The 17,358-nt window shown below is 32.5% G+C and overlaps 1 protein-coding gene across 1 annotated transcript in view; it reads left to right on the top strand.

Annotated features, from left to right (window-relative positions):
- Positions 1-16,078, top strand: part of l(2)k05911 (CLIP and Tryp_SPc domain-containing lethal (2) k05911) — a 42,581-nt gene extending 26,503 nt beyond the window's left edge. Inside the window, exons 2-6 of the mRNA XM_073966945.1 lie at positions 11,248-12,383; positions 12,452-12,486; positions 15,182-15,317; positions 15,382-15,678; positions 15,753-16,078. Coding sequence (XP_073823046.1) covers positions 11,248-12,383; positions 12,452-12,486; positions 15,182-15,317; positions 15,382-15,678; positions 15,753-15,908 — 1,760 coding nt within the window. The 3' untranslated portion in view covers positions 15,909-16,078. The remainder of the gene's footprint in view (positions 1-11,247; positions 12,384-12,451; positions 12,487-15,181; positions 15,318-15,381; positions 15,679-15,752) is intronic.
- Positions 16,079-17,358: the final 1,280 nt, after the last annotated feature.

Raw genomic sequence — 17,358 nt, 5'->3', positions numbered from 1 at the left:
TATACATTTCCCCATACATCTAGTTAAGAGATTTGAGGTATAGTTTGGGGCTTTCGATCACTAAAAACGATTTTGTCCTAAAATTGTCTGTGGTACGCTTTGGAATTTTACTTTTGAAGAAATGTGTTCGTGATTCACATTTGTAAAGGACATTCATATGTTTGTGGGTCAAGTGTGTTGGAGAAAGCTGACGTTACCACGAAAATTGACCCATTTCAATGGAAAGAAAAAATTAAGCAATAAACATGTTTAATGGATACCAGGAGAAATTCCATCAAGGCCGTTACCTTAAAATCGTAAATTGTCAATGAGTAAAAAACGGCTGAGATTTGGAGCACCCAAAAAACGTATTCCTTGAAATGTAACATAAAATTCTTTAACAATTGGGTAACTTACAACTTCATTACAACGACAAATCAAGATGAGTAATATAAATACATATGTATGTATGTGTTGCTTACAATAACTCCAGAAAAGTGAAACAAAACTACCTGTCAAATAATCTCCATTTTTCGATTAAAAAATTAAAAATATTTCTACTTTAGACTAAGGAAAAAAATTACCCATGCCGAACACGTAGAGAATGTCAATGGAGCCGATGGTAAATAAATAAAAAATGAAGTAAACACAATGCGTAAATACAAGAAGTCCAGTTTATAGCAAAAGACAGACAGACAAACGGACAGACTTATGTTTACTAAAAATTGCAAAATAGCCTTAAAGCAAATTCCTTTGACATTATTACCATAAAGGGGAAATTGTTTGTTTTGTTTTATTTTAATTTATGTATTTGCTTGCCACTACCAAAAGAATAAAGTGTTAAAATAAACATAAACTTTTTTTATTATCCACCTAAATAAAGCTAAGCAAGCAAATAAATACCTTTCAAAAAAAATTGACGGATTTTGGGAAATTAATCTTGCGCCTTTATTGTTTCAAACCAAATAGAAAATTTATTATGCTATGCAGATTAAGACGATTTGATTTGTCTTCTATTTGAGCTATTTGAGTACTTTCTATATTTGGCATATTGAATGTCAAAAGTGCCATTAAAACAGCACCCATAATTTTTTTTTTGGTTGTTCACAATTGAATTTATTATTTATTTTTGTTTGATTTCGGTCTTCATCGATATGATGAATATCAGATGAGTTCAGTCAACTTTTGTGTTTTTTAATGGATTGTGAGTAATTGACATAGAAAATATGGTAAATAAAAGCAATCTTCTTTATAATTGAAAATTAAAAAAAACAAGTAATTGTAGAAATGTCTTTCTCATAAAAATTAGATGGCAAGTTTGTGGCTTAAGTCTTTTGTTTTATGCAAAGAATTTAAAGATGATGTATAGCACCAAAGCAGGCAAAATAGGAAGACACCACACAGCATTAATAAGTTAAAAATAATGAGCCTATGGTTCTAGAAGAGAGTACCTAAATAAGTAGCATTTTCGTAGGTGACAATAAAAGTTTCTCAAATTTTCCATCGTGAGTTCTTAGTCGTTTATTGGGTAGGAATCAGTTAGCCTTATTATTTCACTAACATATACAATTATCAAGGTCTACTCCAAAAAAAAACCATAATCTTCCGACATTCCTTTGTCGGTTTTTTTGGAACATTCGGGTCATAAAGCATTCTAATAAAGACTACCTGCAGTAAAGCTTCCTCTTAATTGTAAATTGTTTCTTTAAGTGTATAACAAGTGTCCATATCTCAGAATGTATTGGTTTCCTACCAAAAAAAAACTTGAAATTTCCTAGGATGATGTAAATTTATTGAGAGATGGATGTTAAGCCGATTGCCCTTGTTGCTAGTGCTTTAGAACTATAATTTTATTATAATTAGTTATTATAATAAATATTTTAAAATATATACAATATATGGAGAGATGGACATCAAGAATTGAGTGTAACAACCGATTCTCTCTTACGAATGACATGCAAAATGTAAAGACTCGAGAAAATAATAACAAAAGAGAATAAATCGGACTGAGCTCAACCATATGGGAAAATATATACATAAATGTATACCCTGTGGGACAGTCATCTAGACGCAATGTCGGTAAAGTTAAGTGTGAGCACTTAAGCTAAGAACAGTCTATAACGCAGTGTCGGCATTCCTGTGGAGCGACTACAACTGGTGTATATTTTTCCATGCTAGTGATGGCCAAATCGTAATTTTGGTGCGGCTATCCTTCATAGATAGAAGCCCTATTTAACAGGCATGGTTAACGACCAACTGCTTCGAAAATAAATTGTTCCTCAAACTTGTAAAGACGTTTTACATGGTTAAAACACTCGGTGGTTTTGGGTTTTCACGATTTTGCTTGGAAACCGCAAGTCGTATCGAAATGGGATGAGAGAAAATATTGTAGCTGTGAAAATTCGATGTCAAGTGTCATATTTTTAGGTTTTCAGGAAACTGTAAGTCCTATCGATGGGACTAGAGAAAATGCTATAGTAGTGGAAATTCTCTACAAAATTTTCCTTAATCGTACTTCGATAGAGCTTGCGGTTTCTATGCAAAATCCTGAAGACCTAAAATAAACCTAAAAATATGAACTTTGACCGCAATTTATTTAAAATACCCTTTAGCGATTTTTTTCTTGTTTTTCGATTTTTTCTCATCAATCAACATTGCTGTTTCAGAATCTGCAAAAACTTTCCAGCTGGAAGCGGAATTGGGGTTTCCAAGCAAAATCGTGGAAACCTAAAAACCCCTAAAAAGCTCTCCGGCGATTTTTTTTTAACATTGTAGTTTCAGAATCCGTTAAATATCATTTAAAAAAAATCACGATAATTATTTTTTTTAACCCACGTTTATTGAAAAATATTAATTTGTTTTTAAATCCACTATAACTAAAAATATTAAAAAGTATTTTGTTTAAATCCACATTAATTGAAATTGTTTTTAAACAATCAACGTTTATTAAAAAAATATTTTTTTAAAAAACCGAAGTTTATTAATATAATATTTTTTTAAAAAAATGAGTGTTTATTAAAAATTATTTTTTAAAAAATGAGTGTTTATTAAAAAATATTTTTTTTTTAAAAATGCACGTTTATTAAAAATATTTTTTAAAAAAATCCACGTTTATTAAAAAATATTTTTTAAAAAAATTCACGTTTATTAAAAATATTTTTTAAAAAAATCCACGTTTATTAAAAATATTTTTTAAAAAAATCCACGTTTATTAAAAAATATTTTTTTAAAAAATCCACGTTTATTAAAATTTTTTTTTAAAAAAATCCACGTTTATTAAAAATAATTTTTAAAAAAACCACGTTTATTAAAAGTAATTTTTAAAAAAATCCACGTTTATTAAAAATAATTTTTAAAAAAATCCACGTTTATTAAAAATAATTTTTAAAAAAATCCACGTTTATTAAAAATATTTTTTAAAAAAATCCACGTTTGTTTGGTTTGTTTATCGTTTGCCTTTTGAATGTTGATGCTTGACGTATTGTTTGGCTATAGGCTTTTCACAAATAAAAATCGATGTTATGATTTTTAATAATTTGTTTTATTTCCAATATTTCGATTGGAATCTCCAATCATCATCAGGGAACTACAACATAAATACAAATCAGGAGTTTTTTATAAATAAGAATACAAACTTAGAAACTTACTTAAAGAAAGTTGTCGTTGTCTAATCGTCAGCAAGCTTACTTCAACTAAAATTTGTTCGGTTTGTATTTGTTAACTATGTGTTTGTATATGTGAGCGCAGTTGTCCGTGTCAGTTTTGTAATTAAGTCTTATATTGCATGGAGTGTTAATTATATGTAACATCTCAAGAGTGAACCTTCTTTGGTAATTATTCTCTTGAGTAAGAATTTGAATATTGTTGAAGTCAGGGGTATGGCCCGTCAAAGTACAGTGGGCTGCTAATGCCGTCTTTTGCTCCATAGGTCTGTTGTGGGCTTTTTGGTCAGATTTATGCGCGGATATCCTTGTCTTTAATTTAGTTTTAGTAGTGCCGACATATACCTTTTGGCATATGTCGGGCTTGTCTCCCTTACAATTTATACGATATACTAAGTTAGATTTGTCCTCGTCCTTTAATCTGTTTTTCAGTTTGCTAAACACATTATTCAAAGTGTTGGTAGTTTTGAACGCTAGCTCGTATTTTGTGTGGTCATATATATTGGAAGTTTTTAATCTTTCTGAAAAACCCGTATATATGTCATCGGTTTGTAAATTTTCTCGGATGTATCTCGTGTTATAGTTGTGTTTTGGTTTATTGCGCGCCTTATAAGGTTCTCTATAGTTAAGGAGGGAAAGTCGTTTTTCTGTAAAATATCTCTAATTCTTTTAAGGTTTTCTTTATGAAAGTCTGTATCACTAATGTCTAATACTCTTTTTATAAAATTAGATGCTGTGTTTATAATAGTTCTTCTTGGGTGTTTAGATGTAAAATTGATTAAACGCCCCGAGGCCGTAGGTTTCTGGTACCAGTCAAGTCTGAGTTGTGTTTCATTTCTAATCACAATTGCATCCAGGTAAGGTAATTTGTTGTCTTTTTCTATCTCCATCGTAAATTGTATGTGTGAGTTGAATGAGTTCAAAATGTCCAAATTCTCCATGATATCATCTCTTTTCATGATCGTAAAGATGTCATCCACATACTTAGTCAATATCTTCGGTTTTGTGTGCATTTTCATCAATGATGAGTCCAGTAGTTGTTCCATGACAATATCTGCGATGACTGGGGAGGCAGAGGAACCCATTGGCATGCCTTTATTTTGTTTGTAAAATTTGTCGTCATATATAAAATATCTTGTATCCTTAATACACAGCGTCAAAATGTCCATAAATAGCTCCTTCGGAATCGTCGTGTGTGTTTTTATTGTGTCCCACTTATCCTCTATCGTGTTTAGAGCTAGATTTACAGGTATGCTGGGAAATAGCGATACCACGTCAAATGAAATGAGCACTTCGTCAGGGTTAAGTTTTTCGTCTTGAAATCTTTCGCGTCCTTTACGTTATAGATCGAATCCACTGTCAGATTTTTCAATATGTCGACCACATATTTACAAAGACCATTAGCAGGGGAGTTTATAGTGGAACAGATTGGTCTAAGAGGGTTACCATCCTTGTGAATTTTGGGTAAACCATAAAGTCTAGGAGTAGTGGAAGTTTTGTTGGTTAATTTGTATTTCTCCGCCTCATTTATAATGCCCAATTTGAATAATTTTTCCACTAGCAGATTGTTCTTGTTTTGTAGAATATTTGTTGGATCTCTTTTTAAGCGTCTGTATGTACACATATCTCCTACTATTGTTGCCATTTTCGTTTGGTATTCTTTTTATACCCTACACCACTATGTGGGGAGGGTATTATAAGTTGGTTTTGGCCAAAAAGTTTGTAACGCATCGAAATAATGGTCGTAGACCCATACTTATATATATCAAAATGAATGTCTCGACGAGCTGAGTTGATCTGGCTATGTGTGTCCGTCCGTCAGTCCGTCCGTCCGTCCGTCTGTCCGTCTGTCCGTCTGTCCATCTAAACCTTGTAATCACGCTACAGGCCGCAATTTTGATCGGATCGTCACGAAATTTTGGATGTTGATGGGGGTCCCGGAGGGGAAGAAGCCTATTGGTTTTGGTGATGGTCGGATAATATTTAGGGGTTGGAAAGGGCAAAAAACTTAGGTGGATAAAAAGACAACGTTTTTTTCCAAAGCCAATATCTCAGCTTCTGTATAGGGTATACCAAAAGCAAAACCTGACAATGAAAGCAGAAAATATCACCTTTCTAATGATGTAAAGTAGGTGCTCGTAAGTGATCGAACAACGAAGATATCGCAATAGTAGCAAATAAAACCCCAATTTTCATTTTTGCGATTTTAATTATATTGACAAATATCACAGCTTTTGTTGAAGAATTTCCAAAAGCAAAGCCTGACTATGAAAGTAGAAGATCCAGTCTTTACAATGATGCAAACTAGATCGGCGTAGGTAACCAAATAACGGAGATATCGCAATAGTTGGTAATACATCCCATTTTTCTATTTTTTTGGAAATCACGCTACAGGTCGCAATATTAATCGGATCGTCACGAAAATTTCAGGGTTAATGGGGGTCTCACAGATGAAGAAGCATATTGATTTTGGTGATGGTCGGATAATATTTAGGGGTCGGAATGGGCAAACACTTTTTTGGAGAAAGGTCAACGTTTTATTTCAAAGCCAATATCTCTGTTTCTTTAAGAGGTATATCAAAAGCAAAATCTGGGAAGGAACGTAGAAAATACCACCTTTACAACGATGTAACGTAGGTTGTCATAGGTGGTCAAATAGCAGAGATATGGCAATAGCCGATAATGCATCCCATTTCCGATTTTTTTGTAATCACGCCACAGGTCGCAATTTTGTTCGGATCGTCACGAAAGTTTAGGGTTAAATGGGGGTCCCACAGAGGAAGAAGCATATTGATTTTGGTGATGGTCGGATAATATTTATGGGTCGGAATGGGCAAACACTTATTTGGAGAAAGGTCAACGTTTTATTTCAAAGCCAATATCTCTGTTTCTTTAAGAGGTATATCAAAAGCAAAATCTGGCAAGGAACGTAGAAAATATCACCTTTACAACGATGTAAAGTAGGTTGTCGTAGCTGCTCAAACAACAGATCTATCGCAATAGTCGGTAATGCATCCCATTTTCCGATTTGTTTGTAATCACGCTACAGGTCGCAATTTTAATCGGATCGTCATGAATTTTTTGGGAGTTGATGCGGGTCCCACATAGGAAGAAGCCTATTGATTTTGGTGATAGCCGGATAATATTTAGGGGTCGGAATGGGGAAAAACTCATTTGGAGACAAATACATATATATTGGCTTCTAGTAGGGGTATTCCAACGACAAAGCCTGTCAATGGAAGAAGAAAATATTACCTTTACATTGGTGTAAAGCAGGTTGGCGAAGGTGGTCAAACAAGGGAGATACCACAATAGTCGGTAATGCATCCAATTCTTCCATTTTTTTGCAATCACGAAATTTTGGTTGCTTATGGGGGTCCCAGAGACAAAGAGGCATATTATTTTTGGTGGTAGTCGGTTTATATTCCCTAAAAGAAATGTTTACCAGTGAAAAGCTTATGCACAGGGGTAGTGGTGTAGGGTATCACATGGTCGGCCCCGTCCCGACTATAGCCTTTGTTCACTTGTTTATACATAGCCACAGTCTTCCCCCCTTTGTCAGCGTTTACAATAATAATATCATCATTTTCTTTTAAAAATGATCTGCACCGGCCCACTGTGCTGAGTATTTGTTTATCTCTAGCGTGAAGAGTTGTTGTCGTTTTATTCTTCATGTGTTCGTCTATAATTGACACTAATTGAGTTCTCGCGATCTCTTGTTGTTCTTTGTCGTCGATGGTTTTTATGCAATCCTCTCCTTCTGCTATTACGTCATATTAAAAATAATTTTTAAAAAAAACCACGTTTATTAAAAAATAATTTTTAAAAAAAACCACGTTTATTAAAAAATAATTTTTAAAAAAATCCACGTTTATTAAAAATAATTTTTAAAAAAATCCACGTTTATTAAAAATAATTTTTAAAAAAATCCACGTTTATTAAAAATAATTTTTAAAAAATCCAAGTTTATTAAAAATAATTTTTAAAAAATCCACGTTTATTAAAAAAAATTTTTTTACAAAATCCACGTTTATTAATAAAATATTTTTTTAAAAATCCACGTTCATTAAAAAAATATTTTTTTAAAAATCCACGTTTATTAAAAAATATGTTTTAAAAATCTAGGGTTAATAAAAAAATATTTTTTAAAAAATCTATATTTATTAAAAAATATTGAAAAAAAAATCCGCGTTTAAAAAAAAATATTTAAAAATAGCCACGTTTATTAAAAAATATTTTTTTAAAAATCCACGTTTATTAGAAAAAATATATATTTTTTTAAAATATTAATTTGTTTTTAAATCCACGATAATTAGAAAATATTTTGTTCAAAATCACATTAATTGATAAATATTTTAAAAAAATCCACGTTTATTTAAAAATATTTTTTAAACAAATCCACTTTTATTAAAAAAATATTTTTTTAGAAATCCAAGTTATCAAAAAATATTTTTAAAAAATTTATGTTTTTTAAAAAAGATTTTTTTAATCTATGTTTATTAAAAAATATTTGTTTAAAATATCTATATTTTAAAAAAAAAGTATGTATATTAAAAATATTTTTTAAGAAATCTATATTTATTAATAAATATTTTTTATAATAAAAAACATTTTTTTTTACAAATGCACGTTTATTAATAAATATTTTTTATAATAAAAAACGTTTATTAAAAAATATTTTTCATACAAAATCGAATAAATATTTAAAAGAACCATTTAATTTACCATTTTTTTTTAAATCCACGTCAATTTAAAAATATTTTTTTTAAAAATCCACGTTTATTGAAAAATATTTTTTTAAATCCACGTCAATTTAAAAATATTTTTTAAAAAATCCACGTTAATTGAACATTATTTTTTAAAAAAATCCACGTTAATTGAACAATATTAAGAAATATTTTTTTTAAAATCCATATGTATTGAAAAATATTAATTTGTTTTTAAGTCCACGATTATTGAAAAATATTAAAAAATAATTTCTTTAAATCCACGTTATTTTTTTTTTTAATCCACGTTTATTTAAAAATATAAAAAGCCACTTTAAGGGAAAAATATTTAAAAAAAAAACACGTTAAGCGAAAAATATAGAAACATATTAAAAAAATCAGGCGTAAGCCCTTCCATTTAAATTTAGTTCAGGCGAACCGTGCATGTTTAATTCGCGTTAATTGAAAAATATTAAAAAAATATTTTTTTTTTTTAAACTACACTAATTGAAAAATTTTGTTTTTCAAAATAGTCAGGCTTAGTCCCATAGTCGTTGTTTTCTTATTTTATTAAAACAACTTTAATTTATTAGTGGGAAAAATTGGCGATGTTTACCAAGTGGTAAGGCGGGAAGACTATAGTTTCAGATCTCGCCACAGATCTTGATCAGTTCCCTTGTTTCTTGTTTTTCAACAAGAAACTTTTTATACCCAAGTGCCAATTGCTCGCTCAAATAGATACGTGTGCAAAGAAGCACTCTGATCGAGAATTTCTTTGGCACTACCTAAACTCGAGCAACTTCACTTGCAAACAAAACCAAATCTTTCCCACTGCTATGCGTTCGTTGATTCTCAGCGAAAATATTTTTTTAAAATCCACTTTTATTAAAACATATTTTTTTAAAAAATCCAATTTTTTTTTTAAAAAAATCCACGTTAATTGAAAAATATTTTTTTTTAATGTACGTTTATTGAAAAATATTAATATGTTTTTAAATCCACGATAATTGAAAAATATTAAAAAATAATTTCCTTAAATCCACGTAATTTTTTTTTAAATCCACGTTTATCGAAAAATAGAAAAAGCCACTTTAAGGGAGAAATATTTAAAAATATTTAAAAAAAATCCACGTTAAGCGAAAAATATAGAAACATAATAAAAAAATTAGGTGTAAGCCCTTCCATTAAAATATAGTTCAGGCGACCGTGTATGTTTAACTCACGTTAATTGAAAAATATTAATTTTTTTTTATTTTTGCCTTATTAAGGCGAATGCCATTTATAGTGATATTTAATTAATTCTCTTTCGAGTTGAGCTGTTAGGCCTTTAGAGATACATTGAAAAATTGGGAGTCTACGAAGTCCCACGCATCTAACCATTACACTACGTTTCACGGGTGGTAAAGCCGATCTTCAGGTGTAATAGGATGTTGTTGTTGTGACAGACGAAGGCATAGCTTGGAAACTAGTATATATATCGCACTTCATTGGATAAATGTATATGCGAAATTATGTTATTATATAATTTGTTTAAATCCACATTAATTGAAAAATATTTTTAAAAAATCCACGTTTATTAAAAAATATTCTTTAAAAAAATCCGCTTTTATTAAAAAGTATTTTTTTTAAATCCACGTTTATTAAAAAATATTTTTTTTAAAAAATCTATGTTTATTAAAAAATATTTTTTATAAAAATTTATGTTTATTAAAAATATTTTTTAAAAAATCCACGCTTATTAAAAAATATTTTTTTAAAAAATCTATGTTTATTACAAAATATTTTTTATAAAAATCTATGTTTATTAAAAATATTTTTTAAAAAATCCACGCTTATTAAAAAATATTTTTTAAAAAAATACATGTTTATTAAAAAATATTTTTTTTAAAAAAATCCATCTTTATTAAAAAATATTTGTTTAAAAAATCTATTTTTTCATATTTTTTTAATCTATGTATATTAAAAAATATTTTTTTAAAAATCTATGTATTTAAAAAAATATTTTTTAAAAAATCCACGATAATTGAAAAATGTTCTTTTAATGAAGGTTTATTTAAAAATATTAAGAAATATTTTTTTTAAAAATCCATGTTTATTGAAAAATATTAATTTGTTTTTAAATCCACGATAATTGAAAATTATTAAAAAAATTTTTCTTTAAATCCACGTTAAATGAAACATGTTTTTTTAAATCCATGTAAATCGAAAACTATTAAAAAAAATATATATTTTTTTAAATCCACGTTTATTGAAAAATAGAAAAAATATTTTTTTTAAATCCACGTTTATTGAAAAATAGAAAAAATATTTTTTAAAAAAATCCACGTAAAGTGAAAAATATTTAAAAATATTTTTTAAAAAAATCCACGTTAAGCGAAAAATATAGAAACACATTTAAAAAAATCCACGTTAATGAAAAATATAAACAGCATATTATTTAAAAAATCCAGGTTAATTCAATAATATGTATAAAAAATATTTTTAAGAAATCCACGTTAACTGAAAATATTAAAAAAAAAACTCAGACAATAACAAAATATTTTTTAAAAAATCCCCGATAATAGAAAAAATTAAAAAAAAAAATCCCGTATAATAGAACAATTTAAAAAAAAATCCGCTATAATAGATTAATATTCTTTAAAAAATCCACGATAATTGAAAAAATTTTCCTTACAAAATCCCCGTTAGTTGAGAAACATATTTTTTCAAAATATTCTTAAAAAATTTAAAATAATTTACAAAAAAAAATATTTTTAAAAAATATTCTTAAAAATCCACGATAATTAAAGAATATTCTTTAAAAAATTAACTATAATTGAAAAAATATTCTTCAAACAATCCACGTAAATTGAAATATTCATTTTGATTGTTTAAATTTATATTTTGCTTTAAATTTGCAGCTCCTCCCTCACCACTGGCCGAAAATGTTGGTCAAGAGGCCGCCGTTAATCGGACAAGCCGCCAACTCTTCTATAGTCCAAATTTCTTCTATATTCAAAATATTGGCGCTGAGGGTTCCAGATGCATAACCTCACGTGGTTTAGTGGGTATTTGCATGGGTTTCGATAAATGTGCCTTTGAAAGTGGCAGAAGGCGTCGTAGACACTTAACCTACTATAGTTTGGCTCAATATCCCTATTTCACACCTTACGTCCAGCCACAACCTACAAATGATGAATTGTGTACATATTTTGATCAATATGCTCGTACTAGTTCGGGTGTTTGTTGTACAAGTATAAATAATATTATACCTGTAGTGCCCGGACAAGAACCTGTGCAGCCAGTACAACCCATGCAACCGGCACAACCCGATCAACCTATGCAGCCTTCAGTTCCTGCCAAACCAGAGGATTCCACTACCATGAAAGTAGAGAATGAACAGCCTTCAACCGAGGTCACCGTGAATCCCATGGAAGTAAACAAAGAGCCTGATAGTACCGAAGATTCCGACGTGGTAGAACCACCTTCTAATTACAATTTTGAACCAGAACCACCAAAATATGATGAACCCACTTCACAGGAGGGTAACAATATTGGCTACGATCCCGTTGATGATAGTCTGAAGCAAGCCCCAAATTACAATGATTTCATACGTTATCCTTGGACATCACAATTTGTGGGATTCTCGGGGGTACAACAATGGCCACCACCATTGCCCACACATCCACCATCTGTTTCCCAGTGGCCACCACCATTGCCTACACATCCACCAAATCACCATTACCCAACACATGCACCTGCCACAGGGCAATTTAATCCAGCCACCACTAAGAGACCCATAACAACGTTGACTACAAAGCGACCAACTTATCCTACCTATAGGCCTACAACTACCACAACAACTACTACCAGAAAACCTCCAGCCTCCTCTGGAAGTGGTACTTCATCAAATGGTCTACCCTTGAAATGTGGTATGATTGGTCCAGATCAGGAACGTATTGTTGGCGGTACCAACGCAAGTCCCAATGAATTCCCTTGGATTGCTGTTATCTTCAAGTCGGGTAAACAATTTTGTGGAGGTAGTTTGATCACTAATGTAAGTTGGAAAACACTGAGACTTCAAATTGATGATTTATTTCTCATTTTCATATCTTTTCTTTCCAGAGCCATGTTTTGACCGCTGCCCATTGTGTAGCCAGGTAAGTGGAAATGGGAGGAACTGATGCTCCTTGACAAAATTGTCATAAAAAATCCACGGCTCCATGGGGCTTTGAAAAAATATTCGTAATAAAATCCTTGCCTTCATGGGGCCTTGAGAAAATATTCTTAAAAAACTCCAAACCTCCATGGGGTCTTGAGAATATATTCTTAAAAAACTCCACGCCTCCATGGGGCCTTGAGAAAATATTCTTAATAAAATTCATACCTCTATGAGGCCTTGCGAAAAAAAAATCTTAAAAAACTTCACGCCTCCATGCGGCCTTGAGAAAAAAATCCTAAAAAAGCCACACCTCTATTGGACGTTGAAAAAATCTTTAAAAATTCCACGCCTATATTGGGCCTTGACAAAAAATTCCACATCTCTATTGGGCATTAAGAAAAAAATCTTAAACAACTCCACGCCTCCATGGGCCTTAAGAAAAAAAATCCTAAAAAATTCCACGCCTCTATTGGACGTTAAGAAAATATTCTTAAAAAATGCCACGCCTCTATTGGGCATTGAAAAAAATCTTAAAAAATGCCACGCCTCTATTGGGCGTTGAAAAAATATTAAAAAATTCCACGCCTCTATTGGGCGTTGAAAAAATTCCTAAAAAAATTCCACGCCTCTATTGGGCGTTGAAAAAATTCCTAAAAAAAATCACGCCTAATTTGGGACTTGAGGAAATTTTGAAAAAATCCATGCCTAATATGGGACTTGAGAAAATATTCTTAAAAAAGTCCACGCCTCCATGGGTCCTTGAGAAAATATTCTTAAAAATACCCACGCCTCGATGGGGCCTTGGGAGATATTCTTAAAAATATCCACGCCTCCATGGGCCTTGAGAAAATATTCTTAAAAATATCCACGCCTACATGGAGCCTTGAGAAAAAATTCTTAAAAATATCCACGCCTTCATGTGGCCTTGATAAAATGTTCTTAAAAAATCCACGCCTTTATTGGGCCTAGAGAAAATATTCTTAAAACAAGTGAGCAAAGGCTATAGTCGGGACAGGGCCGACCATGTGATACCCTACACCACTACCCCTGTGCATAAGCTTTTCACTGGTAAACATTTCTTTTAGGTAATATAATCCGACTACCACCAAAAATAATATACCTCTTTCTTTCTGGGACCCCCATAAGCAACTAAACTTTCGTGACCGTCCGATCAAAATTACGACCTGTAGCTTGATTGCAAAAAATAGAAGAATTGGATGCATTACCGACTATTGTGGTATCTCCCTTGTTTGACCACCTTCGCCAACCTGCTTTACACCAATGTAAAGGTAATATTTTCTTCTTCCATTGACAGGTTTTGCCGCTGGAATACCCCTTCTAGAAGCCAATATATTCACAAAGAATAAAACTTTGAATTTGTCTCCAAATGAGTTTTTCCCCATTCCGACCCCTAAATATTATCCGACTATCACCAAAATCAATAGGCTTCTTCCTATGTGGGACCCGCATCAACTCCCAAAAAATTCGTGACGATCCGATCAAAATTGCGACCTGTAGCGTGATTACAAACAAATCGGAAAATGGGATGCATTACCGACTATTGCGATATCTCTGTTGTTTGAGCACCTACGACAACCTAATTTACATCGCTGGAAGGGTGATATTTTCTACTTTCCTTGCCAGTTTTGGTTTTGATATACCTCTTAAAGAAACAGAGATATTGGCTTTGAAATAAAACGTTGACCTTTCTCCAAATAAGTGTTTGCCCATTCCGACCCCTGAATATTATCCGACCATCACCAAAATCAATAGGCTTCTTCACCTGTGAGACCCCCATTAACCCTCAAATTTTCGTGACGATCCGATCAAAATTGCGACCTGTAGCGTGATTTCCAAAAAATAGAAAAATGGGATGCATTACCGACTATTGCGATATCTCCGTTATTTGGTTACCTACGCCGACCTAGTTTGCATCATTGTAAAGACGGTAGGTTTTACTTTCATAGGCAGGCTTTGCTTTTGGAAAATTTTCAACCAAAGCTGTGATATTCGTCAATATAATTAAAATCGCAAAAATTAAAATTGGGGTTTTATTTTCTACTATTGTGATATCTGCGTTGTTTGATCACCTACGAGCACCTACTTTACATCATTAGAAAGGCGATATTTTCTGCTTTCATTGTCAGGTTTTGCTTTTGGTATACCCCATATGGAAGCTGAGATATTCGCTTTGGAAAAAAACGTTGTCTTTTTATCCACCTAAGTTTTTTGCCCTTTCCGACCCCTAAATATTATCCGACCATCACCAAAATCAATAGGCTTCTTCCCCTCCGGGATCCCCATCAACATCCAAAATTTCGTGACGATCCGATCAAAATTGCGACCTGTAGCGTGATTACAAGGTTTAGATGGACAGACGGACAGACGGACAGACGGACGGACGGACGGACTGACGGACGGACACACATAGCCAGATCGACTCAGCTCGTCGAGACATTCATTATGGTATATATAAGTATGGGTCTACGACCATTATTTCGATGCGTTACAAACTTTTTAGCCAAAACCAACTTATAATACCCTCCCCACATAGTGGTGTAGGGTATAAAAATCCACGCCTCTACTGAGCCTTGATAAAATATTTTCCAAAAATTCACGCCTCTATTGGTTCTTAAGAAATATTCTTAAAAAATGCACGCCTTGAAATTAATCTTAAAAACTTATTTTTTTAGAATGACTTCCTGGGATGTGGCCGCCTTGACTGTCCATCTGGGTGACTATAACATTCGCACCGATTACGAAGTTCAACATGTGTCGAGACGAGTCAAGCGTTTAGTGAGACACAAAGGATTTGATTTTAGCACATTGGTAAGAAAATTGAATGGTCGATCGCTTTGTAAGGAAAATGTTCAATAAAACCCTTTCTTTCCAGCACAACGACATTGCCATTTTAACTCTGAGTGAACCTGTGAAATTTAGCAAGGAAATACAACCAATTTGTTTGCCCACTTCTCCTGCACAACAAAGAAGCTCTTACAGTGGTCACGTTGCCACTGTTGCCGGCTGGGGTAGTTTGCGTGAAAATGGCCCACAACCATCCATTTTGCAAAAGGTACAAATACCCATTTGGAATAATGCCGAATGTGCTGCTAAATATGGTAGAGCTGCCCCAGCGGGTATTATCGAGTCAATGGTTTGTGCCGGCCAGGCAGCCAAGGATTCATGCAGTGTAAGTTATTGAGAAACATCTAGAAAGAGTTTTTTTTATGGATTTACGAGAATTTTGTCTGCTTGTTTTTTCAGGGTGACTCTGGTGGTCCCATGATTGTCAATGAGGGTGGACGTTTCGTCCAGGTGGGTATTGTTTCATGGGGCATTGGTTGCGGCAAGGGTCAATATCCTGGTGTTTACACGCGTGTTACCTCTCTGTTGCCTTGGATTTATAAAAATATTAAATAAAGGATTTGCACGATAAGGAACGAAATTTATAAAACGACCGAAGGAATTTACATAAATTTTTTTTAGAAAATATGTATGTTTGTAAAGACGAAATTTTCCGAATACTTTATTGGATATAAGTTAAGAGTGATATATTGTGAAATAAATAATTGAATACATTTGTATGTAAACATGCGAGTTTTATTTCGGAGGGGGATTTGTCGTTAAAAGAACCGTGGTCTGATATTGGAGGAAGTAGAGATATATTTCGTTGTAATAATACAACGCCATCTAGTAAAAAGTACACACACTGGAACAGTCATACAGTGGTAGGGGTCTTTGATAATTGCATTCCAATCAGTAGCTGTCGTATTTCAATCATTCATTTTATGTTGCCTCTTGAGTAACCTGACATCTAAATAAATCCATGAAGGCGCCCTTATGCAGTGGTGGGAGTCTTTGCTAATTATATTGTTGCATTTCCGCCCTTTGGAAACACATGTTCTTGGCCAGATTTTTGACTTCTCCACAATATCGAGAGTCTTCTTCCAGCAATATGGAAAGTTGTGCGAAGTAGGCTTCTGCACTCGGTTGTGTTTGTCGGTACATAAAGATGATGGCGTACCTTGGCTGCTAAAAGAAATTGTTATTATCGAAGCAATCGGCCGTCTAACACAATGAATGAGTGCTTCACGTCTTTGACATCTTCATCAATCTGTTTGCCTGATCTGCCGAAACTCAAGAAGACTTGTGTATGTTGAGGTGGGAGACATCGCCAACTCTCATCGTCGTCATACAGGAGCAGTAGATCTACTCGGGGCGGATTTTTAAGAATATTTTCCGAAGACCCAACTGAGGCGTGGATTTTTTAAAAATATTTTCCCAAGACCCAACTGAGGCGTGGATTTTTTAAAAATATTTTCCCAAGGCCCATTGGAGGCGTGGATTTTTTAAAAATATTTTCCCAATGCCCATTAGAGGCGTGGATTTTTTAAAAAAAAATTTCCCAAGGCCCATTAGAGGCGTGGATTTTTTAAAAATATTTTCCCAAGGCCCATTAGAGGCCTGGATTTTTTAAAAATATCTTCCAACGGCCCATTAGAGGCGTGGATTTTTTAAGAATATTTTCCCAAGGCAAAATAGAGGCGTGGATTTTTTAAGAATATTTTCCCAAGGCAAAATAGAGGCGTGGATTTTTTAAGAATATTTTCCCAAGGCAAAATAGAGGCGTGGATTTTTTAAGAATATTTTCCCAAGGCAAAATAGAGGCGTGGATTTTTTAAGAATATTTTCCCAAGGCAAAATAGAGGCGTGGATTTTTTAAGAATATTTTCCCAAGGCAAAATAGAGGCGTGGATTTTTTAAGAATATTTTCCCAAGGCAAAATAGAGGCGTGGATTTTTTAAGAATATTTTCCCAAGGCAAAATAGAGGCGTGGATTTTTTAAGAATATTTTCCCAAGGCAAAATAG

The sequence above is a fragment of the Musca autumnalis genome, unplaced genomic scaffold, assembly GCF_047663935.1.
Source record: "Musca autumnalis isolate F117 unplaced genomic scaffold, ASM4766393v1 scaffold_2, whole genome shotgun sequence".
Taxonomy (NCBI): domain Eukaryota; kingdom Metazoa; phylum Arthropoda; class Insecta; order Diptera; family Muscidae; genus Musca; species Musca autumnalis.
Note: the sequence above shows the minus strand (reverse complement) of the source record. Positions and strands in the feature narration are given on the sequence as shown.